Below are 24,760 nucleotides of genomic sequence, written 5' to 3' on the forward strand. Positions count from 1 at the left end.
GGGAGGGGCCGGGCGACGTCCGAGCCGCCGTCGCGAGGAGGACGCTGGGAGTTGTAGTCTCCCGGTCGTGAGACTCCCTGGAAAGGGGATGAAGTGGGGCGAGCCCTCCCGCAGAGCACGCTGGGAAACAGCCCCGAGCCACTGTTGCTCTGGATTGAGGAGTGACCAGCGGGAAAACGGAGATCTGGTGGGAGCCACCGCGCGAGGCACGGCGGGAAGAGAGGCGGGAGGCCGCGCGGGGCATCCCGGGAGCAAGGGCCGGGCCGGGCCGCGGCGCGGGGCATTGTGGGAGGTGGACGCCGCTCCGGGGCGGGTAGGTGAGTGGGGAGGGGCGGGAAGGGTGCACATCTGGGGGAGGGGAGAGGCACAGCTGGGTGGGACAGCCGGGATGGGAGGTGCCGCGGCTGGCAGGGCTGGGAGGGGTTGTGGAGCCTGGAGCCGGCTGGGAGTGGCTCCAAGAGTGGGGGAGTCGCAGCTGGACGTGGGGGAGCATCTGGGGCGATGCAGCCCGTCTGACGACGACGGGCCACGTCTAGGGCGAGGACGCCAATCTGGGGGAGGATGATAGCTGGACGTGGGAGGAGGGGGCCACAGCTGGGCCTCGCGGTGCATCTGGGCAGATGGGGACCGCAGATGAATACTGGTGACACTTTAGAGAATTGGCCATAAGTGAATGGGGCACACACCTGTACGTGAAGGGGCCGTACTCGATGTGGGGAGGACGTCTGGATACGAGAGCATCTCTTGGAAGTAGGGGCACAGCTGCATGTGGCAACCCCTGGGGGCCCCATCTGGGAGAGAGGCAACAGCCGCCTAGTATCTGAAACACATCTGGGGAGGAGAAAGCCACAGGTACATGAAGAATAAGACTGGGGATGAGCGATCCATTACTGGAGATGCGGAGCACATCCGGTAATCGAGCTTCTTTAGAAGGGCCGCGAGGCGGGGAGGTCGCAGCTGGATGTGGGTTACAGCCCTCGTATAGGCGCATGAAAAAGGGCGTTCTAGATGACCGGAGGCTCTAGAGGTTACTGCCAAGTGCAGAAGGCACATCCGGAAGGGGAGGGAATCCTACCTGGAAGCTGGGAACACATTCGGGAAGGGGTCCACGACTGAGTTTTAAGAGTCATATTTTGGGAGAGGGACCGTAATTGTACTAGGGATCACGTGTGTCTATGGAGGAGACCAGAACTGGAGTTAAAAGATCAGCCTGGCAGGTTCCAACTGTCCCAGGAATATAGCTGGGCGTGGGAGGAGGCCAAAGATGGGCTGGAGGTTAACGGGTACACCCCGCTCCCCGCCCCCGCCCCCTGCCCCACCTGGAGAGAGGCGTCAGTTCTGAAGAGGCAGGCGGAGACTGGAGCAAGCGGGAGACCTCCTCGGGAGAGGACGGATCTGATATCCAGGTGTCCTCCCCACCCCTTCCACCCAGGCGCCCCAGGATGGAGCCTCCACCAGGCACAGCGGCGGGGCAGGAGGAGCAGGAGCTGCGGGAGAGGGCCTTCTTCTCGTGGGCCGAGTTCAGTCGCTTCTTCGACGCGTGGTGCCAGCAGCGACTGGCACTCTTCTTCGTCAAGAGCTCCATGCACCTGGCGCGCTGCCGCTGGGCCAGCGCGCCCCCGCTCTACACGCTCATCGACGTGCTCAAGTACAGCTACGTGCGGCTGGTGTGCAAGGACGTGCGCGCGCCCAGCCGGCCCGCCGTGGGGTGCGTGAGCCGGGCTGGGGGCTGGCGAGGGGTGGTGTGCGTCCCGGGGGAGGGGAAAGCAGCGAGCCCGCACCCGGGAGACCGGGAGGGCAGAGATGTCAACTGAAACCGCTAAACCTTGAAGAGAGACTAAAGGGTCAAGGCTCAGACTAAAACTGAGACAGAGGCAGTTTGCTGGAGGGATGGAGAGCCACTTGCAAAGTGCGGCCTCCACTTAGAGATTTTCTAAGAGACCCGTGGAGAGGCACAGAGCGAGACAGACACACACACACCCAAGAGACATTAAAAAAGAAAATTCCAAAAACATGGAGACATGGCGCCAAAAACACCAGCCAGCCAGAAAAACAGGTGAGAGCCCAGATTTAGGACACCTATATGAAGAGGCTAGCTGCAGAGAAAGCCATAGGACAAAAATAGATCCCCCCCCCAAAAAAAAAAAATCATTGCATTCAGTAAATCCAAGGCCAGGTCCCCTGCCAGAAGCTAGGGATATTTCACTTGGGGGGAGTTGGGGTGGGGGTTAGCAAGACAGACAAATTCCCAGCCCTTCTGCTTCCAGAAGGGACAGAAGAGTAACATGATATGAACAAGCTCACAGATAACAGTTCCCTCTAACTGTAATGCTTCAGAGGGCTTGAGGAATCCAGGAGGGCTAGGAGACACAACCAAGTGGCCAGGGGTATTTTAACTTACCCTAGTTTTAAACCCTGCACATTCTCCTTACAATGTTGGGTTTCCAGCCTCCCTTGCAACTCGGGAGGAGGCTGAGACATTGTTCCCGTGTGGCAGGCAGCCACCCCAATCAGAGGGGGCTTTGGCACTCAGGTTTGCCACAGACCCCACCACTCTCTGCCACCTCCTCCTCTGCCACTTCCTTTGTCTGTCTGGCCCTTGTCCGTGTATGAGTTGGAGACCCTTGGTTGGGGAGTCAGGGACAGAGGGGTTCGCTGAAGAACACAGGCTCTGCCTATGCTGCTTGAGACTGGCTCCACCACTTCCTGGGTGCGTCTCTTTGGGCGGCGAACTTCACACCTCCAAGCCTCAGTTTTCTCATCTATGGAAAGGGCTGTTGTAAGGTTACTGTGAGCAGGAAGGCGGCTTTCCAGTGCCTGGAACACGGGGCAGCTCAATACATAAGAACTGTTACAGGAGTCACATGCACAGAGAAGGAAGCTGGCAGCCTGGGGCCCACCACAGCTCTACTGCTCATCAGCCCATGACGCTGAGCTCGTGACATCCCCTTTCTGGGCCTCAGTTACCTCCCTGGGAAGATGGGAGAAGTAATATATTAATGGGCTTCCCAGTTGGCTCAGTGGTAAAGAATCCACCTGCAATGCAAGAGATACAGGAGACGCTGGTTCAATCCCTGGGTCAGGAAGATCCCCTGGAGGAGAGCAGGGCAACCCACTCCAGTATTCTTGCCTGGAGAATCCCATGGGCAGAGGACCCTGGAGGGCTAGAGTCCATAGGGTCACAAAGAATCGAAGATGAGTGGAGCAACTTGGCACGCATACACACACGATAGTATTGATCAGTAGGTTTTGTGAGGATTCAATGAGTGGATAGATTGAGATCATTCAAAAGGGGGCCTAGGTGATTGCTTAGTAACTACAGTTCTCATTCAGAGCTCATTAAGCATTTATTGTGAGGATTACAATTCTCAGTAGCTTACTCACTGCTTATTCTAGAAACAGACTTGGAGAGCTAGAAGTAGAACAGTATCAAACACTCATTATCACCCAGGTACCTAGAACATGAGAGCTTGTGGGGAGCTCAGGCCCAATCTGGAATCTCTCCTTGTTTTTGCTTTTTCTCCTTGTTAACAGAACCCAATTCAAAACAACAGACACTTACTGAGCCCCTACCGTATTCATGCTGTTCATAGGGTGTGTGGAACCCAGAGAGCTGATGTCTGCCCTTGAGCAGCTCAGGAATCTAATGGAGGAGACAAAGGCCACCACCCCTCAAAGATGGCCCAAAGTAATGAAAAAGACGGGCTTCCCTAGTGCCTCAGTGGTGAAAAATCCGCCTGCCAATGCCGAGGCACAGGTTCCATCCCTGGGTCAGGAAGATCCCCTGGGGAAGGAAATGGAAACCCACTCTAGTATTCTTGCCTGAGAATCCCATGGACAGAGGAGCCTGGCGGGCTACAGTCCACGGGATCGCAAAAGAGTTGGACACGACTTAGCGACCAGACAAAATGCCACAACAACAACAAAAAAAAAAAGAGAGAAAGATGGAGGAGGATAAAAGAGGAATGATCAGCTGTACCAAGTTCCCAGGGTAGATCTGGAAGGCTGCCTGGAAGAGGTGACCGTAGGTGGTATTTTCTCTATGTTTGTGTTATGTATGTATGTGACTTAACAAACACATGGCACATACTACATGCAGGCACTGTCCCTCTACACATTTCAGAGGGACCCAGGGGGCAGGAGGGATGGGAGGGAGTGACAGGCCAGCAAGGGGGTGAGGACCATGCCTTGGGCTGGGCCTGGTGACTGGGTGGACAGTGGGATGGTCCCGGGATGCAGAGCCTGGGACTGGAGGTGATTGATGAACTGGTGGCTGAGGACGTGGGGGCCCATCACTTCTGAGCCCCTGTATTCCCTGCTCAGGCAGGGCCTCTCCAGTGTCACAGTCCAGGGACCAAGGACAGAGTCGGGAATGAGTTCATGAGAAAGGCCAGGAGACATGGCTGGAACGGTGTCAGGCCTAGACCCGCAGGGCTGAGTCCAAGAGCTGGGACTTCATCCTGGTGCTCCCCGGGGCTGTGAGCAGGGTCAGCTCTGGGGGTAGGAAGATCCTCTGGGGCCTGACAGGGAATGGACTAGAGGCGGGAAACCAGAGGCCAGAGAGGCGGCTGGGGCTGAGGGTTCAGGGAGCACACAAATGGGCCATCTTTCTAGCCCATCCTTTCCTGGAGGTTGCACAGTAACCCCCAAATCGCCACTGGTGTATGTATCTCCCCCACTTTTCCCAGCTGTCACAGCACTCCCCTCTTTAGAAGAGAACTCCCAACCTTTCCCAACACACACCAGCCTTTGAAAGCACAAACATCTTGAGAACCTGAAAGATCCAGAAGAATCCTGTGAGTGGAGTGCAGAACACAGCGGTGGTACTTTTTTTTGACAGCAAGACTTGCAGGATCTTAGTTCCCCAACCAGGGGTGGAGCCTGCACCCTGGACAGCAAAAGTGCAGAGTCCTCACCACTGGACCACCAGGGAAGTCCTAGGAAGGTACTTTTAGAAGAAAAAAAGAGGTTTGAAAACAGCAGCTACTTTTTAATTAACTGTTTATTAGATGTCAGCCCCCTTTCTCACCATGTATTTTAATCATCTCACTGAATCCTCTCAACAACCCTGCAAGGTCAGTATTATTATTAGCCCCTATTTCCAGATGAGAAAACTGAGGCACAGAGAGGTTAAAAGACTTTCCCAAAATAACACAGCTGCTAAGAGGGAAAACCAGAATTTAGACCCACACAATTTGACCACAAAACCCAGGCTTTTAATTACCATCCTATCTCCCTCTCATCTTTATTTCAAACATGGATCATTTTAATGTGAGAGTTCAATGTGCTAACACCCTAAGGATATGCTGGTCCTAGGTACCATGCATTTGTTCGTTTCATCAAGAGGTTTGTATTGAGCATCTACTATATGCAGGGTGTATGTGTCTTAGGTGCTGTGATTTCAGTGGGGAGCATTCATTGCAGATGTGCATCAATCAAATCATCACGCCAGTATTGTGATGGAATCTGCCCAGGGATGGTCAGGGAGGGCTTCCTGGAGGAGGTGGTGCTGGCTCTGAGTTGTGAAGGATAAGTAAGAGTTATCTAGATGAAAAGAAGGGAGAAGGATGTTACATGAAAAGGGAAAGAACTTATGGTAGGTTGGTTGCAATTGAAATAGGGGGAAAAATGAATGGTTTGGAGAGTTTAGAAGGTGTGATAGGCAGGACTTGGTGGTGGGTGATTTTGGTGGGATGAGTAATAAGTGGTGTACCTGGGGTTCAGACAGTGGCATATAGTCATTCACTCATATATTTACTGAGCACCTCCCAGGGGCTGGAGCTGTTCTAGGTGTTGAAGATCCAGCAGTAGACAAAACAGACTAAAATTCCTGCCCATGTGGAGCTGACAGTGAGAGGGGCTTGTGGTATTGTTCCCCCAGTTAGATGGAGAGAAGTGGCATGTGGAGACTGCCATAGACCATTGTGTGACATCCTGGGACCCCAGAGAGGGCACGTGCCATCCTCTGGTACGTCCATTCTTCTGGATGCATGGCTTCCCCTGGAGTTGGGGCTTGTTCTAGAGGCTGAAACACCCAGGCCCAAAGAGGTCAGACCAGAGAGAAAGCCCATGAATTTTTCTACATAAATGTATGGGGTAGAACCCCATGAACTTGTCATTTGGTTAGATCAGAAATGGCTGCATGTTGGAAATTCTCTTGAGCTTCATCGGATACCATCGTGGCAGCTCTACTGTGCTGTGCTTAGTCACTCAGTCGTGTCTGACTCTTTGCGACCCCATGGACTGTAGCCCACCAGACTCCTCTGTCCATGGGGATTCTCCAGGCAAGAATACTGGAATGGGTTGCGATGCCCTCCTCCAGAGGATCTTCGCAACCCAGGGATCAAACCCAGGTCTCCCACATTGCAGATAGATTCTTCACCATCTGAGCCACCAGGGAAGCCCCTCAGAGCGGCTTCACATTTTTCTTCTATTTAGAATGATTTGTACACTGAAGATTTTTCTAAATTTGCATTCTTTCTGTTACTTTAAGCAAAAAGTCTCAAATGCTTTTTGTGGATTTTTAAAATCTGTTAAACTCCTGGGTTTTACTTTGTGCATAGAGGGAAAAAAAGAATTGTCTCTGATTTAACAGAGACAATTCCAAGTATTTAGACTGAAGGTTTCTCAGGTGGATCCTGAGAAGGATCACCCTCCTCAAGGACTGTTTAGAAAGAATGTGGGAGCCTTTAGGGGCTGGGGTGTGCTACTGGCATTTACCACCCGGAAGCCTTCTTAACTCTACCAGACCCCAGATGGTCTATGTTAGAAGGGTTGGCAGACTAGGAGCCCTGGGGCCAAGTGCAACCTGCAGCTCATCATTGTAAATAAAGTTTTATTGACACACAGACACACCCATTCAGTTACATATCATCCATGGCTGTGTCTATGGTATAGCAACAGGACCTGTAAGTTTGCTGACCCCTGCTCTATAAATGTGAAATCTACCAAAAAATGCCAATCTCACCTCCCCATGGAGAAACACAGTCCCCCTTTCGGACAACAGATGTCAATTTAAACATTATCAGAGAAATATATACTCTGATGTTTTTCTTTTTGTACTCTGGTTTTCTTTTCCCGAACCCCACTCCAGTACTCTTGCCTGGAAAATCCCATGGATGGAGGAGCCTGGTGGGCTGCAGTCCATGGGGTCGCTAAGAGTCAGGCACGACTGAGCGACTTCACTTTCACTTTTCACTTTCATGCATTGGAGAAGGAAATGGCAACCCACTCCAGTGTTCTTGCCTGGAGAGTCCCAGGGACCGGGGAGCCTGGTGGGCTGCCGTCTATGGGGTCGCACAGAGTCGGACACGACTGAAGCAACTTAGCAGCAGCATTCTCTTTTTCACCGTGCTGGATGTCATTCCCTAAGTTGATGCCAGGTGGTGGGCCATGCCCTGCAGTTTGAAAACTACTGTCTGAGACAGGCTTTTGCTCACGCACATAGAGATGTATAAGGGCATGTTAGCTCACGTGCTGTCTGTAAGGGAGAACTGGAGACAACCTAACAGTTGGCATAGTTGTGGAGTGGAATATTAGGCAGCAAACAATGAAACAGAAAGTCTTGGAGAGCTAACGAGTGAAAAAGCAAGCTACAAAAGGTTATATAGAGTGTGATGCTTGTATTAGTTTCTAGTTGCTGCTGCAACAAATTACCACAAACATCGTGGCTTACCACACACATCATACAGATGTGTGATCTTACGCTGCTGAAGGTCAGAAGTCCAACACGGGTCTCAGTGGGCTAAATCAAGTTGTCTGCAGGGTTGTGCTTCTTCGGGAGGCTGCAGGGGAGAATCTGTTTCGTTGCCTTTTCCAGCTTCTAGAAACCACCCCCATTCCTTGGTTTGCAGCCTCTTCCTCCATTTTCAAAGCCAACAGCATAGCATCTTTCAATCTGTCTCTGACTTTGATGCTCCTCTTTCCTTTTTCCCCTTATTTAAGGACCCTTGTGATTCCACTGGGCCCGTCTGGATAACCCAGTATCATCTCCTCACCTCAAATCCGAATTTAATCATATTTGCAAAAGTCTGTTTGCCCTGTACAATAACATTTGCATGGCTCCTTCAACTAAGATGTGACTACCTTTGTGTGTACGCGTGCGTGCAAAGTTGCTTCAGTCGTGTCTGACTCTTTGTGACCACAGCCCCCCAGGCTCCTCTGTCCATGGGATTTCCCAGGCAAGAATACTGGAGTGGGTTGCCATTTCCTTCTCCAGGGGATCTTCCCGACCCAGGGATCAAACCCATGTGTCCTGCATTGCAGGCAGATTCTTTACCACTGAGCCAACAGGGAAGCCCATTTTATATATAGAAGTGTGTATATTTTAATCCCAAACTTCTAATTTATCCCACCCCTTCCCTCTTTGGTAGCCATAAGTTTGTTTTATATGTCTTTGAGTCTGTTTTGTAAGTTTATTTGTGTCATTTTTTTCAGTTCCATGTATAAGCAGTATCGTATATTTGTCTTTGACTTAAAATCACTTGGTAAGGTAGTCTCTAAGTACATTCGTATTGCTGCAAATGGCATTATTTCATTTTTATGGTTGAGTAATATTCTACCATATCTGTGTCTACATCTGTATATAATACAGATATCTCACCGTAAGGCTTTGTGTTCCTTTGATACCTCATCAGTTTGAGCACCTTTTCATGTATACAAAGTTTTGAAACCTTGTAACATCATTTTCATTGCTTATGAATTCATAAAAACACATGTGGGAATGCTCAGTACCCCCTTTTGGGAGTGGCTACCTCTGGGGGCAGAAGGAGGGAGGGGATTTAGTTGGGACAGAGTTCACAGAAGGCCTCGGCTTGCAATGTTGTTATTGCTAAGTCAGAAGCAGATACAGGAGTATATGAAACATTTTATTTCTTCAAATTGATTAAGGTAAGTATGATAAACCATGCATTCACTTTTAATAGAGCTGGGGGTGGTGGATACAGAATTCTAGCACACATACAGCCCTCCCCCATGTTCCAGACACTGTTTTCCAGGACTTTCCAGGTAGCAACTCTTTTAATCCTCACAACAACCCTATGAGAAACGTATGATGATTGTCACCTCCTTTTTAAGAGGAAACTGAGGCCCGGAGACCTGAAGCAACCTGCCCAAGGTCACACAGCCAGCATATTCTTAAGGCCCTCTACTCTTCTCTGTGCTCAAAACAATTCTTTTTAAAACAATTTTACTGAGAGTTGATTAACAATGTTGTGTCAGTTTCGGGTGTGCAGCAAAGCGATTCAGTTAAGACATATATTCTTTTTAGATTCGTTTCCATTGTGGGTTATGACAGGGTATTGAGTATAGGTCCCTGCACATACAGTAGGTCCTTGTTGGTTATCTAGTTTCTATATTGTAGTGTGTTTATTTTATTTTAGTAGTGTGTATGTTTTAATCCGGAACTCATAATGAATGGATCCCTCCCCCACCTTGAAACAATTCTTAATGTTAAAACCTAAGAATAAAGGAGAGAGAGAGAAGGCAGAAGAGGGCGAGCAGTGGGGTGATGTGACTGGCGGCCGTGATCCTTCCTTCCGCAGGCCTCCCCAGCCTGGCTGCCCGGCCTTCATCATCGTCAAGCTGAGTCCGCTGCGGGACCGCCTCGTGGTGACGGAGTGCCAGCTGACCCACTCGCACCCGGCCTGCCCGCTCGAGTTTGCCTACTACTTCCGCCCGGGCCACCTGCTGGCCAACGCCTGCCTACCTGTGCGCACCACCAACAAGATCTCCAAGCAGTTCGTGGCCCCGGCCGACGTGCGCCGCCTGCTCTCCTACTGCAAGGGCCGCGACCACGGCGTTCTGGACGCCCTGCACGTGCTCGAAGGGCTCTTCCGCACCGACCCAGAGGCCAAGGTGGGGTCTCGCGAGAGGCAGGCGGGGAGCAGGGGTACGGGGGAGAGCCACGCCCAAGTCTCGCGGGTCTTTCATTTCATCCATTCATCCATCCTCCCATTCATCATTCTCGCCTTTCATTCATTCCTTTCCACATTCATTCAGCACTTATGGAGGCATGGGATGGGGGTGAGAGGCGGCCGCCAGCAAGACACACACAGTCCCTCAGAGAACTCATCCTCTAGGGCCGCGCCCTGCAGTAGAACTTTCTGCCGGGATGGGAATGCCTTATGATCCCACGCCGCCCACTATGTTAGCCCCACAACCACATGTGGTTGTTGCGTGCTTGTCATGTGGCCAGTCGGACTGAGGAACCCAATTTTTAAATATTACTTCGTTTTCACGAATTGAAATTTAAATAGCCACCTGTGGTGATTGGCTACTGCTACCGTGCAGTGGTCGCGGGAGAAACCACAGATAGGCATGTCCAAATGTGGTATCAGGTCAATAGAGTTGGGGCTAGGTAGAAAAGTATCCAGAGTGATGGACGGTGCTATTAAATTTTTTTTTTTAACTGAACTACACAAATAGAAAATGCAAAAATGGTAAGTATGGAATTTGATGAGTATTCACAAAGTAAAAACACCCCGGTCAACCAGATCACATCTTAGTAGGGAGGGTACGCCATGATATAATGAGATGAATGGGGGTTGGAGGGGTAGGGGAAGAATCCTAAAGGAGAATAGGGCAAGAGTGTGGACAGGGCCCGTTGTAAGGGTGCTATTTTAATGTGAGTGGTCAGGGAAGGCCTCTATGAGGACATGATGGTGAAGCTGAGGGGACAGACTGGAGGGAGGGAACCCCCGCCCCCCAATCATTTTGTCTTTGAAAGGAAATGGATTCCAGGCAGAGGGAAGAGTCATTGTAGAGGCTCTGAGGCTGGGGGGAGATCCGGGTGCTAGAAGAATGGCGAGAATACTGCTCCTCTGTGAGGAATCTTTCTGCTGGTTTGATCTGACTTCAGAGCCAGGGAGGATTTAAAGGGAAAGAAGGAAGGAAGGGAGGGAAGAAGAGAAGGAGGGAGGAGAGAAAATTGGTTTCTCCTTTCTCCTTCTGGCTGTGCTTTCATGCATGGAAAAGGTCCCGACTCAGGATAAAGATGAGGTGTGAACCTGTTACCAGCTCCAAGCTCACTCTGCTTGCTGCACGAGAGGCCAATAAATCCAAGGGCCGAGGTGTTGAAGGAAGGAATATGACTTTATGCAGAAAGCCAGCTGACCCAGAAGATGGCAGACTAACGTCTCAAAATAACTATCTTCTTGTTGCCAGGAGGAAGCCAGTTCTGACTCCATGTTGGAAACTGTTTCTTTGACTTGCTTTTATTATTATAATCATACTCAAGGGCTTGCCTGGGAGGACCCTGCCCCTCTGCTTGACTGTAAACTAAAGTTCCTTTGTTCATCTCCTGGAGAGATAGTTTGTGCTTGCCCCCCTGTGAATAGAAGAGAGTAACACACCCCTTCTGAAGGTTGGACATTCCCTTGGAGATGTTTTGCAAGACTGAAGACCCTTTCACTTTACTTCCCCACTGCATCTCCCTCTCTGTTCTGCCTTTTGACTTTAGTTCCTCATTGCCTCTTTCTCTCTGATCTATAAAACAACCTGGCGTCCAGACCCCAATAAGATGGTTATTTTGAGGTGCTAGCCTGCCATCTTCTCGGTCTGCCAGCTCCCCGATTAAAGTGTCTTCCTTGCCTTCCGAGAGACCTCACCTCGTCTCTCAGATTCATTGGCCTATTGTGCAGCGAGGAGAACGAGCTTGGACTCAGTAACATTTTCAGGGCCTGGATACCAGGTTCTTTTATGGATAGGAGATGGAGGGAGGTGAGAAAACAAGTTAAAAAGACCATTTAATTTTTGAAAATACCTCCTAGAATGGCAAGTCTCAGGCAGGGGAATGTGTTAGTTTTTCTTTACAATCATTCATAGGTGGGTAGGGTCAGATTATCTCCCTGTGAGCTAAACAAAGGCACTTTAGCTTAAGGGTCAGGCAGAGGGGGCAGGGTTCTCTGAGGCAGGCCATCATGTATGATTATAACAACAAAAACAGCACACACACACACACACAAAAACCACGAGGGTTAAAGCCATAGAAACAGCAAGGAGTCAAAATTAACCCTTCCCAGTAACAAACCCACTCTCTAGAATCAAGTCCAAGCACTCTTCCCATCTCCACCTCATGCCCAGTAACAAGCCCTCTTTCACACCCAGCCCCCTATCCACACATAATATTGACAATTTCACTAACGTTTATCGGGCACTTACTATGTTGCGGGCACTGCCCTAAGTGCTTTATAAATGGTGATTTGTTTCAAATCTCACCAGCACACTACAAGGAAGGAGTCCACCATTCTCATTTTCATTTGGCAAATAAGGAAACTGAAGCACAGAGAGGGCAAGTAACTGGCTGGAGGTCACACTGCTACTTAGCGACAGAGCTGGACTTCAGACCCACACAGTCTGGATCCAAGGACATGCTCTTTACCACTCTGTATATTCCTCAGTTTGAAAATGAGGTTCCTGCGCTTCCTTGTCAGTTCCAGCTCTTCCCTGGAAACACCCTGAGTAGGCTCACCCCTGCAAGAAGCAGCATGTTCATATTGGAAAGACTCCAAAGTCAGTGGATCATCCTTCTAGCTCCCAGTCTGGAGGCTGTCATGAAATCCAGCCTCAACTGAAGTTGGTCCTGGGTCTGTGACTTGCCCTGCCTTAATTTTTTTCAATTGAAGTATAGTTGATTTACAGTGTTGTGTTAGTTTCAAGTATACAGCAAAGTGATTCTGTTATGCATATACATACATCTATTCTTTTTCCTTATCGGTTATCACAAAATGTTGAGTTTAGTTCCCTGTGCTATACTCAACGTTGGTGCTTATCTATTATATATAGTAATGTGTATATGTTCCTGGAGGAGAGCATGGCAACCCACTCCAGTATTCTTACCTGGAGAATCCCCGTGGACAGAGGAGCCTGGTGGGCTACAGTCCATGGTGTCGCAGTCAGACACGACTGAGCGACTAAGCACAGCACAGCACGGCGTGTATATGTTCATCCCAAGTTCTTAGTTTATCCCTGCCCCTGCCTTTTCCCTTTGATAACCATAAATCTTTTCGTTTCTAAGTCTTTGAGTTTATGTCTGTTGTGTGAATAAGTTCGTTTGTATACTTTTTTCAGATTCCACATATAAGCATTATCATATGATATTTGTCTTTCTCTGTCTGGCTTACTTCACTTAGGATGATAATCTCTAGGTCCATCTGTGACGCTACAAATGGCGTTACTTCCTTCTTTTTCATGGCTGAGTAGTGTTCCAGTGTGTGTGTGTGTGTGTGTGTACGCTAAGTCGCTTTGTCGTGTCCGACTCTTTCCCACCCTATGGACTGTAGCCTTCCAGGCTCCTCTGTCCATGGGATTCTCCAGGCAAGAACACTGGAGTGGGTTGCTGTGGTCTCCTCCAGGGGGTCTTCCCAACCCAGGGACTGAACCTGGGTATATTATGTCTACCTGCATTGGCAGGCAGGTTCTTTACCACTGGTGCCACCTGGGAACCCCATTACATACACACACACACACACACACACACCCCACATCTTCTTTGTCCATTCATCTTCTGTCCATGGACACTTAGGTTGCTTCCATGTCTTGGCTCTTGTGAATAGTGCGGCTGTGAACTTGGGCTGCATGTGTCTCTTCAAATTAAGAGTTTTCTTTGGATATATGCCCAGGAGTGGGGTTGCAGGATTATATGTCGACTTACCTTAATACTTTTGAAAGAAATGAAGAAGTTCTAGAAAACCAAGACACAGACTAGTGAAAGGGCTCTTCCTTTTAAAAAAAAAATTTAAATACTGGTGTTTTGAATATGTAAGATGGTCACATGGTCCTAAATTCAAGAGGTACGAAGGGTATGTAGTGACAAGTCCCCTTGACATATCCTGTCCCTCGGGGCTCCTCCTCAGAGGCTTCTGGAGTATTCAGTGGCTTATCCATCATTTCTATCTTTCTGTTTTATAGCCCAGCGCTGTCCCACAGAACTTTCTGTGATGCTAGAAATGATTTGTGTCTTGCTGTCCAGTAGGCTAGCTCATGTGGCTATTGAGTGCTTGAAATATGGCCAGTCTGACTGAGGAACTGAATTATTTTATTTTATTTGGCTGTGCTGTGCCGGATTTTTAAGTTGTGACTTGCAGGACCTTAGTTCCCCCACCAAGGAACCAATACATGCCCCGCTGGAGTGGAAGTGTGGAGTCTTAACCACTGCGCTGCCAGGGAAGTCCCTTGAATTCTTCACTGAATTACACGAACGGAAATTTCAGTAGCCTCATGTGGCTAGTGGCTTCTGAACGGAACGGCACAGCTCTCTGCACAGATAACATTTGCATGTGTTTCTTTTTAATCTTCTTTGCCCTCCCCCCTCCCCCAGCAAGGCAGCGCATCACACCCACTTTTCTGCATCTTGCTTTGTATGCTGGGACCTGCCAGACGTTAGCATCTTTTGTTCTTCCCCTGGGGCCGCTCAAATCCCCCTGAGAAAACTCCAACCACTTGGCTGGCTGAAGGGTAAAAAAAGACAACCATAGGCTTACAGAGCCGTTTCACCGAGGGTATCCCAGAGCCCTATCTGAACCTGGAGCTGGTGCCCTGGTTCAGACCAGACAACCCCTGGTCTCTCACGGCTCAGTCTCAGCCTTTCTACCTCTTGTTGGCTCCCAAAGCGAATCTTCTCTGTGTCCTGTTTTTTACATCAGGCTAGTCATTCGGGGAGTGATATGGTAACAGCTAGAAATTTGCTTTTATGTGGACATACACTAAAAACGTGATATACATTCTAGCTGAACCATTTCCTGGCTGGGGAACATCCAGTAAGTTGTGAACACAAGTTATTAATACACAACCTCTTTGGACCTTGGTTTGTTCATCTGTAGAATGGAGATAATCAAAGATACTACTTCATAGGGTTTGGGGGCTTGGTTTAGAGTCTGGTGGCTCAGACCATAAAGAATCTGCCTGCAATGTGGGAGACCTGGGTTTGATCTCTGGATCAGGAAGATTCCCCTGGAGAAGGGAATGGCTGCCCACTCCAGTATTCTTGCCTGGAGAATCCCATGGACCAAGGAGCCTGGCAGGCTGCAGTCCATGAGGCCGCAAAGAGTCGAGCATGAGTGAGCAACTAACACTTTCATAGGGTTTAGGGTTGTTGTTTTTGTAGGGGTGTGTGTGTGTGTGTGTGTGTGTGTGTGTGTGTGTGTGTAAGGAACAGTGCCCAGAAAGTTGGAAGCCCTATATGATTTGGCTATTTAGCTATTATTTTTATTCCTTCATATTTTTGGGGAGGTGGGGACAGTCTGGACACTGTCCACATGTTATTCTGTTATTCTGTGCATGTGAAAAAGGAGGCTGTGTGCCTGAATATAGGAAGATGTGTGGTGGGGAGTGTTAAGTGGTATGGTTTCCAATATTCACATCACATTCTGATGTGGAATCTGGTCTACGGATGTTGCAGCCCAGGGCCACCGATCTGTGGGTCTGAGATGGTACCCACGCTCATTCGCATCCTCCCAGCTGCTCCTCCCCCGGCCACTCCATCCACCCTTGTGCCCTACCATCCACCATGCACCTCACCCTGGAAGCCTGGGAGGCAGGCCCGATCACTTCTGTGAAGGGTCTAATGGTCAGAAGCATGGACCCTGGGCCCAAAATGCCTGAGTTCAAATCCCAGCTCTGCTGCTTACTACCTGTGTGACCCCAGACAAGCAACTGAACTGCTCTGTGCCTCAGTTTCCCCATGTGAAAAATGGGATGGTAGTAACAGGCCCTGATGTTCAGGATTGTTGTGGGAGTTGAAAGAGTTAATGCTGCAGAACTGTGGAGATAGTTTTTCCCAGCAGTTTGCATATGTGTATTAAGTCGCTTCTCTTCAGTCATGTCTGACTCTTTGCCACCCCATGGACTGGTAGCCCGCCAGGCTTCACTATCCATGGGATTCTCCAGGCAAGAATACTGGAGTGGGTTGCCGTGCCCCCCTCCAGGGGATCCTCTCAACCCAGGTATCAAACTGACGTCTCTTACGTCTCCGGCATTGGCAGGCGGGTTCTTTACCTCTAGTGCCACCTGGGAAGCCCTTTGCTCTGTTTGCTTTTATCTTATTCCTTTTCACAAGGAGAAAAAGATAAGAAGCTTACTTAATACAGTGGACACATGTAAGGTTGTTCTGGAGGTTTTTTTTAACCCGTTATATCTATTAATATTTTCTTTTCGTTTCTGTTTTGTAACAGAAGTATAGTTGATTTGCAATGCTGTGTTACTTTCTGCTGTACAGCAAAGTGATTCAGTTGTACAAGCATATACGTTCTTTTTCCCATTATTTCCATTATGGTTTGTCACAGGATACTGAATAGTTTCCTGTGCTATTCAGTGCTGTGCTTAGTCACTCAGCGTGTCTGACTCTTTGCGATCCCATGGACTGTAGCCCACCAGGCTCCTCTGTCCATGCGGATTCTCCAGGCAAGAATACTGGAGTGGGTTGCCATGCCCTCCTCCAGGGGATCTTCCCAACCCAGGGCTCTAATCCAGGTCTCCTGCATTGCAAGAGGATTCTTTACCGTCTGAGCCACCCAGGAAGCCCGTGCTATACAGTAGGACCTTGTCATTTATCCTTTTTTTTTTTCTTTTTTTGAGATGTAATTGACATATAACATTCTGTTAGTTTCAGGTATACAACATAAGGGTTTTTTTTAATATTTACTTATTTTTATGTATTTACTTGGCTGTGTCTGGTCTTAGCTATGGCATGCAAGATCTTCCTTGGGAACAATGACTCTCTAGTTGTGGCACCCAGACTCCAGAGCATGTCGGGCTCAGAAGTTACAGCGCTGGGCTTAGTTGCTCCACGACATGTGGGATCTTAGTTTCCCAATCAGGGTTCTAACCCACATCCCCTGCATTGCAAGGTGGGTTCTTAACCCCTGGACCACCAGGGAAGTCCCCATAAGGGTTTTGATATTTGTATATATTGTGAAATGATCACCTCAGTAAGTCTAGTTAGCATCTGACAACTTTTATCTTTACATTGGTTTCTACACCAGCTCCATCGAATAAGACTTTTTGTGTTGATGCAATGTCCTGTCGGCCCCAACCCACAGAGTAGACATTAACCTCGCCCGGCTGCTGAGCAGTGAAATATGACCGGTGTGACCGAGCAAGTGAATTTTTACATCTTTTTAAGTCTTCATTTAAATGTAAATTGCTACTGTATTGAACAGAGCTGTCCTAGATCGAAACATCTGCTAGGATAAATTAAATCATAAAGTAATGGTAGGTATAAAAATTAATGACGGTTGAAAAAACTGATTGTGGTGCTGTAACTGGCTCAGTGGTAAGCCGACTAGGCTTTTCCATAAAATGTATCAAATGCCTCTACTCCTTAAGATGCTGAATGTACAATTTTAGGGTGGGGGAGGCAATTTCCGTGTTCTTTTTGGACTCTGCTAGGCTTTTCAGTGGAGAAGGCAATGGCACCCCACTCCAGTACTCTTGCCTGGAAAATCCCATGGACAGAGGAGCCTGGTAGGCTGCAGTCCATGGGGTCACGAAGAGTCAGACACGACTGATCGACTTCACTTTCAGTTTTCACTTTCATGCATTGGAGAAGGAAATGGCAACCCACTCCAGTGTTCTTGCCTGGAGAATCCCAGGGATTGGGGAGCCTGGTGGGCTGCCATCTGTGGGGTTGCACAGAGTCAGACACGACTGAGGCGACCTAGCAGCAGCAGCAGGCTTTTCAGAGAAGGCAATGGCACCCCACTCCAGTACTCTTGCCTGGAAAATCCCATGGACGGAGGAGCCTGGTAGGCTGCAGTCCATGGGGTTGATGAGGGTTGGACACGACTGAGCGACTTCACTTTCAGTTTTCACTTTCATGCATTGGAGAAGGAAATGGCAACCCACTCCAGTGTTCTTGCCTGGAGAATCCCAGGGATTGGGGAGCCTGGTGGGCTGCCATCTGTGGGGTTGCACAGAGTCAGACACGACTGAGGCGACCTAGCAGCAGCAGCAGGCTTTTCAGAGAAGGCAATGGCACCCCACTCCAGTACTCTTGCCTGGAAAATCCCATGGACGGAGGAGCCTGGTAGGCTGCAGTCCATGGGGTTGATGAGGGTTGGACACGACTGAGCGACTTCACTTTCAGTTTTCACTTTCATGCATTGGAGAAGGAAATGGCAACCCACTCCAGTGTTCTTGCCTGGAGAATCCCAGGGACAGGGGAGACTGGTGGGCTGCCATCTATGGGGTCACACAGAGTCGGACACGACTGAAGCGACTTAGCAGCAGCAGCAGGCTTTATTTTTAATAGAATTTTTTGTTGTTGTTACTGTTTTGGTGTTTGTTTTTGTTTTTTTCTTTTACTTTGAAAGTGGAGAACTGTGCATTGCTTTTTAACCCGTTTTGAGGGATGAGGTCAGATTATGGCAGAATAGTTTGTGGAGAGATCTATGCTTAACTTATATTCCAACCCTGATTCTTCAGCTGTGGGTCAGCTCTGCAGGGCCTGGCTGAAACAGCCTAGCTGCCTGCCTGGTAGAGGGGACCTAAGCTCATTGCCACTAATCTCCCTACCCCATTAAGTGACTTTCGTGCAAAAATAATGAGGCCAGAGTGGCTGAGGCCAAGGCAGACAAAAGGGACAGGAGATGAGGTCCAAGGGCCTGATCATCCAGCTGGATAGCTGTGGGGTGAACTCTGGATTTGACTTGAAGTGTGATTGGAATTTCTGGGAAAGGTTTTCAAGCAGAGGAGGGGGTGATCTGATCTTAAAAATGCCCCCTGGCAGCTCTGTGGGGGACTGGGAGAGACAGGGAGCCTAGTGGAAGTGGCTACAGTAATCCAGGTGGGAGATGGTGATGGTTCTGACCAGTGGCCATAGGGGTGGGGAGATGGGGTCAGATCCTGGACTTATTTTGAAGGTTGCTGCTAGATTTGGGGATGGGTCAAATTTTTAAAAATACATTTATTTGCTTGCACCAGGTCTTCGTTGCAGCACACAGAAGAATCTTTAGTTGCGGCATGTGAACTCTTAGTTGTAGCACGTGGGATCTAGTTCCCTGACCACAGATCGAACCCATGCCCCTTGCATTGGGAGCAAGGAGTCTTAGCCACTGGGCCCCCAGGGAAGTCCCTAGGGGGTGAACTGCATGTGGAGGGTGAAGAAACAGAGGAGCTAAGAGTCAGCCTTGAGTGCTGGGGACTGAGCTATAAAGTAGATGGTGGATTCGAAACCAGGATTCAAAACCAGCATTCCCTGAACTTCCACTCCAGAGATAGTGGCAATTGCTACACACTAGCATTCATTCACTCACTCACTAGGGATGTATTGAGCTGTGGCTCAGGCCAGGTGCCATTCAGAGCACCAAGGGCTGCAAAAGTGAAATGAAACAGTATCCTTGTGATGCTGACATCCTAGGGAGGGCAAACAGGCAGCAAGCGAAACAGCAAATAAAAATGTAACACGCTTCAGGGGGTAAGTGTGGAGAGAAGTGGCTGGAGAGAGATGGGTGTTGGCTTAAATGGGGTGTTCAGAGAAGACCTTTGTGAGCACCTGGTCTTTAAACATGGATGATAGTTAGGATAATAAGAAACACTTCAAGAGCACTTACTGGTTATTGAGTGAGTATTGTTGAATAATAGTGATATTATTTGTCAGTGCTGCATGCATGCATGCTCAGTCGCTAAGTCATGTCCGACTCTTTGCGACCCCATGGACTACTGGCCAGCCTCCTCTGTCCATGGGATTTCCCAGGAAAGAATACTGGAGTGAGTTGCCATTTCCTTCTCCAGTGGATCTTCCTGACTCAGAGATTGAACCTGGATCTTCTGCACTGGCAGGCGGATTCTTTACCACTGAGCCACCAAGGAAACCCACTTGTGCCCTGAGATGTTCTAAATACTTCCATTCATTTCATCTGCCTAGTCACACTCTCATCATCATCATTTTGCAAATGATAGAGGTCAGGGAAGTGGCCAGAAGCTACACACAGCCAGGAAGTGGGGGCTCCAGGGTCTCAGCTCAGGCCATCTGGCTCCAGACGCTATGCTAAACCTGACCATCCATGCGTGAAGGAATGACTCTTCATTTCCCAGAAGGGGGAACTCGGAAACGAGGGGGTTAAGGAGGAAGCTGGGCACAGACAGCCTGAGTCACAAGGTTAGGAAGTGGTGGTGCAGGGACTCAAAGCCAGGCAAATTGGCCCCACAGTCTATGCCCTTGAATTCTAGACCAGTGGCTCTCAGACTTGAGCATGCATGGGAACCCCAGGTGCATGCATGCGTGCTCAGTCGCTTCAGTTGTGTCCAACTCTTTGTGACCCCATGGACTATAGCCCATCAGGCTCTTCTGTCCATGGGATTCTCCAGGCAAGAATACTAGAGTGGGTTGCCATGCCCTCCTCCAGGGGATCTTGCCAACCCAGGGATCAAACCCGTGTGTCCTGCATTGCAGGCATATTCTTATACCACTGAGCCACCAGGGAAGCCCTGGAAACCCTGGGAGAGCTTGTCAAGACAGATTGCTGGGCCCCTCCCCCTGAACTTCTGACTCAACGGGGCTGCAGAGGGCCTGGGAATATGCATTTCTGTCAAAGAATCAATAGGTGATGCTGATGCTGCTGATCCAGGACTTACACTTTGAGAACCACTACCCTAGCTGCCTTTGAGTGTAGGAAGGAATGAATACCCAGTTTCTATTAGGGGGAACTGAGGTTCAGAGACGCTAGTGGGCAAAAACCACACAGCTCTTAGATGGTAATGCCAGAATCGCAAATCCAGGCAATCTGGCCTGTGTGCTCAATGTCTCAATCGTGTCCCGTTCTGTGTGACCCCATGGACTGTAGCCCGCCAGGATCCTCTGTCCGTGGAATTTGCCAGGCAAGAATACTGGAGTGGTTTGCCATTTCCTACTCCAGGGGCTCTTCCCCATCCAGGGATCGAACCCACATCTCCTGTGTTTCCTGCACTGGCAGGTGGATTCTTTACCGTGGCTCCACCTGGGAAGCCCCCAGACAATCTGGAGTCGGGTTTTAAACCATTCCCCTGCACTGCCTCCTGCTGGTCAAACGGATGAATGAATGAATGGTTGGAGAGCATCACAGACTCAGTGGACACGAATTTGAGCAAACTCCGGGAAATAGTGAAGGACAGGGAAGCCTGGAGTGCTACAGTCCATGGGGTCTCAAAGACAGGGATACGACTTGGGCACTGAACAAGAACAGCAGCAATGAATGAATGGATGGAGTCCCAGTTCCCGCCGAGGGGGGGAATCGTGGGCAGGGCGACGACCCCTGAGCCTCTTGACAGCTCTCCCTGCCTCTCCTCCCACGCCCGCAGGTGAAGCTGGTGTTCGTGGAGGACCAGGCGGTGGTGGAGACCGTGTTCTTCCTGACGTCACGCACCCGGGCGCTGCTGCGGCGCTTCCCACGCATGCTTCTGGTGGACCGGCTGCCGGGGCTGCAAGGCGCGCTGGATCTGCTGGCGGTCCTGTGCGTGGACGGCGCGGGCCGCGCGCGTCAGGCCGCGTGCTGCGTGGCGCGCCCGGGCACGCCGAGCCTGCTGCGCTTTGCGCTGGCCTCGTTGCTGCAGAGCGCGCCAGATGTCAAGGGCCGCGTGCGCTGCCTGACTGCCGGGCCCGAGGTGGCGGCGCAGCTGCCAGCCGTGCGCCAGCTCCTGCCCGGCGCTCGTGTCCAGATCTGCAGGGCGCAGGGCCTGGAGACGCTCTTCAGCAAGGCGCAGGAGCTTGGCGGCGCGGGCCGCGAGGACCCGGGCCTGTGGCCCCGCCTGTGTCGCCTGGCGGGCGCGTCGTCCCCCGCCGCCTATGCCGAGGCCCTGGCCGAGCTGCGGGCCCACGGCCCGGCCGCCTTCGTCGATTACTTTGAGCGCAACTGGGCGCCACGCCGGGACATGTGGGTGCGCTTCCGCGCCTTCGAAGCCGCCCGCGACCTGGACGCGTGCGCCTTGGTGCGCGGCCACCGCCGGCGTTTGCTGCGTCGCCTGAGCCCCTCGCGCAGCGTGGCGCAGTGCCTACGCGATCTGGTGGCCATGCAGTGGGCCGACGCGGCTGGGGAGGCGGCGCCCGACATCTCCGACGACGCGGGCCCTTGGCCGGAGGGGGAGCCAGGGAGGGGAGCACAGGTGGAAAACCAGAGGTTGAAGGGCCTAGAAACCAGAGACTGGGGAGGGGCGTGGAAGGAGGGAAGTTTTTGGAGAGAAGCTCAGGTGGAGAAGGAGTGGGCCCGAGGGCTGGAGACCAGAGACCGGGGAGGGGCTCAGGTGGAAAGTGAGAAGGGGAGAGGGTTGCAAATCCGTGACTGGAGAGGGGTCCAGTTGGAAAACCAGGTGAGAGAGCTAGAGGGGAGTGTCTGGAGAGGGTCCCAGTTGGAGAAGGAGCGCTTGAGAGCTCCCGAGATCCGAGACTGGAGGGGGGGCCCGTTGGAGGGTGAGAAAGATTGGGGGCTGGAAGGTTATATCTGGAGGGGGGCCCAGGTGGAGGACCAGAGGTTGAGAGGACTGGAAGGGTATACCTGGAGGCTGGCGCAGCTGGAGGATCGAAAGGTTAGGGTGCTGGAGACCGCAGACGGGAGGGGGACCCAGTTTGATTGCGAGAGAGTCAGGAGTCATGATGGGAGCTCCTGGAGGGGGCCCAAGTTGCACGATGAGCGGGTAAGTGGCCTGAAAACCAGGGACTGGAAGGGGCTGCACTTGGAAGCCGAGAAGGAGAGGGGGCTGGAGGTCAGAAACTGGAGGGGGGTCCCTGTGGAGAAGGCCCTGGAACTGGTCCCCGAGAATGGAGACCCCAGGGGGCCCCAGTGGGGAGATGGGAGGCAGAGAGGGCCAGAGACTAGAGAAGGAGGAGCGAGGTTGGGTGTCAAAAGAAGAAGGGGCCTGGAGGATGTAGTTCTGATCCAGCTGGGGGACCCTAGGGGGGCAGGCCTGGAGAATGGAGACGGAGGGGGTGCCCAGGCTGGCAGCCCCAAGAGCAGAGGCGGGCAAGGCAGGGAGTGTGGGGACCCAGGAGGGGGCTGTCTAGGGCTGGGGGATGGAGTCACGTGCAGCGCCCCAGTGGGGACCGTGTCAGAGGGTGACCCAGAGCGGGCAGCCAGAAGGAGGAGGTACCCGGCGCCAGGGGAGAGCTCGCAGGAAGGAAGTGGAGGAGAAGGCCCAAGGGAACCAAAGAGGCCGTGCTGCCCTTCAGGGGACGAGGAGGTGGACTGGGAGCCGCTGGCCAAGTTCCGAGCAGCCTGCGGGCCAGAACTGGCAGAGCTGGTGGCCGAAGAGCTGGCCTTCGCCCGGCAGCACGGGACCCGCGGTTTCCACTGGACGGGGGCTGGCTTCGCCCTGCAGGACGGCGCCTCGGACTTCTTCCTGGACGGAGCGCTGACGCGCTGCTCCTGCTCCATCCACGCGGCGCGCCGCCTGCCCTGCCGCCACGTGTTCGCCGCACGCCTCCTCACCGGGGCAGCCTTATTCCACATGGACCTGCTCAGGGATTGCTGGGGGAGGGCCCCCGAGCCCTGAGCCTGCCGGCCCCTGCCCGTGACCCTCCACGGTGGGAGCGGGAGGGCACGCTTCGATCCCAAAGATAACAGGGCTGAGGCCAAGAGGGCCACCCCACCCCGGCCACCTCCTGGGGTACCCAGGGGCCCCATCTTGGCAGCTGGCCTCTCTGGATCCGAGGGGGGAGCCGACAGTGTGGTCTCTGAGGTCCCGTGGCAGATGGTGGTAGCCAAGGGATTCTCCTTCGGAGAGGAAAGTTGGGGTAAGAGAGTGTAGACAGGGTCAGGTCGGGACAGGAGAAGGAAGGGGATAGAGCTGGGGGAGGGGAGGACACCAGGATGTGGGGAGAGCCTGGCAGGAGGAGGGAGAAAAGCAAAGGGGGATGAAGGAGAGGGGAGGGGAGACAGGACAAAGGAGACATGGAGGAGAGAGGACAAGGGAAGAGGCAGAAATGACGAAGAAATGGAGACAAGCAAGAGGAGGTTGGAGAGGGTGGGGGAGGGGAGGAGGAGCTGAGGATGAAGCAGAGGGAAGGGGAAAAGGAACCGGCAAAAGAAAGGAAGGGGAGAAAAGAAATGGGAGGGGTTTGATTTGGGATTTCTCTGAGGCCTGGAGTCTTGGATCGCCTTTGCCTACTTGTTGGTCATTCCCGGAAGAGACAAAATTAGAGGGGGGCCCCGGGGGTCTGATGGGATGGGCTGGGGGGCTCTCCAGCAGAGGAGGGTAACCGTCTGGACTCTGGCGCTTCAGGATTGGAATAAAACAGTACTATTTTGGTTTTCGTGCTGAGTTCTTGGCTTGTTGGGGGTGGGTGGGAGGCCGAGACCCAGAGGACAGTTGAAAAGGTCCAGTGTTCCTCCTCATTTTTTTTTTTTTTTCTCCTATCAACAGGCCCTACAGGGGCTTGATGAAATGTGGGGACCCAAAATGAATCCATCTCCATGGCAGCTCAGGCCCCATCTTCCCTTGCCTGGGCCAGTGGGCCATGGGGACAGCTTGCCAACACCTGTGGATGCTTTCCACCAATGACTAGTCCATGCCAGTGATTGGTTTAAGATGGGGCGTGTGCCCTGATCCAGGCCAGTGGGTCTGCTTAGGGTAGGAGACTTCTAAAAGTTCTCTCAGTCCTAAGGAGAAGCCCGGAATGCAATGGTTAGGCCTAGAGCTGCTTACAAGCTTCTTAATAAAATGTGAGAATGAAGGATATCATTGACGATGACAGAGCTAAGAGAGGAAGAAAATCTGGGGAATTCCCTGGTAGTCCAGTGGTTAGAACTCTGCATTCTTACTACCGAGGGCCCGGGTTCAATCCCTGGTCAGGGAT

At 51.4% G+C, this 24,760-nt stretch overlaps 1 protein-coding gene and 1 non-coding gene across 5 annotated transcripts; both read left to right on the top strand.

Annotated features, from left to right (window-relative positions):
* Positions 1 to 48: 48 nt before the first annotated feature.
* Positions 49 to 24,215, top strand: ZSWIM9 (zinc finger SWIM-type containing 9). 4 transcript variants are annotated; one of them, XM_086349698.1, is made up of 4 exons: positions 49 to 187; positions 1,433 to 1,708; positions 9,543 to 9,855; positions 21,274 to 24,215. In XM_086349698.1, the coding sequence occupies exons 2-4, from the start codon at positions 1,443 to 1,445 to the stop codon at positions 23,455 to 23,457; spliced, it is 2,763 nt and encodes a 920-aa protein (XP_086205824.1). In that variant the 5' UTR covers positions 49 to 187; positions 1,433 to 1,442; the 3' UTR covers positions 23,458 to 24,215. The 4 variants fall into 4 exon arrangements, with proteins under 4 accessions (XP_086205824.1, XP_086205823.1, XP_086205826.1 ...); XM_086349697.1 differs by having other exon boundaries at positions 141 to 313; XM_086349700.1 differs by having other exon boundaries at positions 166 to 317.
* Positions 24,216 to 24,687: 472 nt separating this feature from the next.
* TRNAK-CUU (transfer RNA lysine (anticodon CUU)) lies at positions 24,688 to 24,760 on the top strand. The gene has a single exon. It is a non-coding gene; the product is annotated as a tRNA-Lys (tRNA).

Source organism: Bos grunniens, chromosome 18 (genome assembly GCF_055505025.1).
Source record: "Bos grunniens cultivar Pamir isolate PY7600 chromosome 18, Bosgru_T2T1.0, whole genome shotgun sequence".
NCBI classification, from domain to species: Eukaryota; Metazoa; Chordata; class Mammalia; order Artiodactyla; family Bovidae; genus Bos; species Bos grunniens.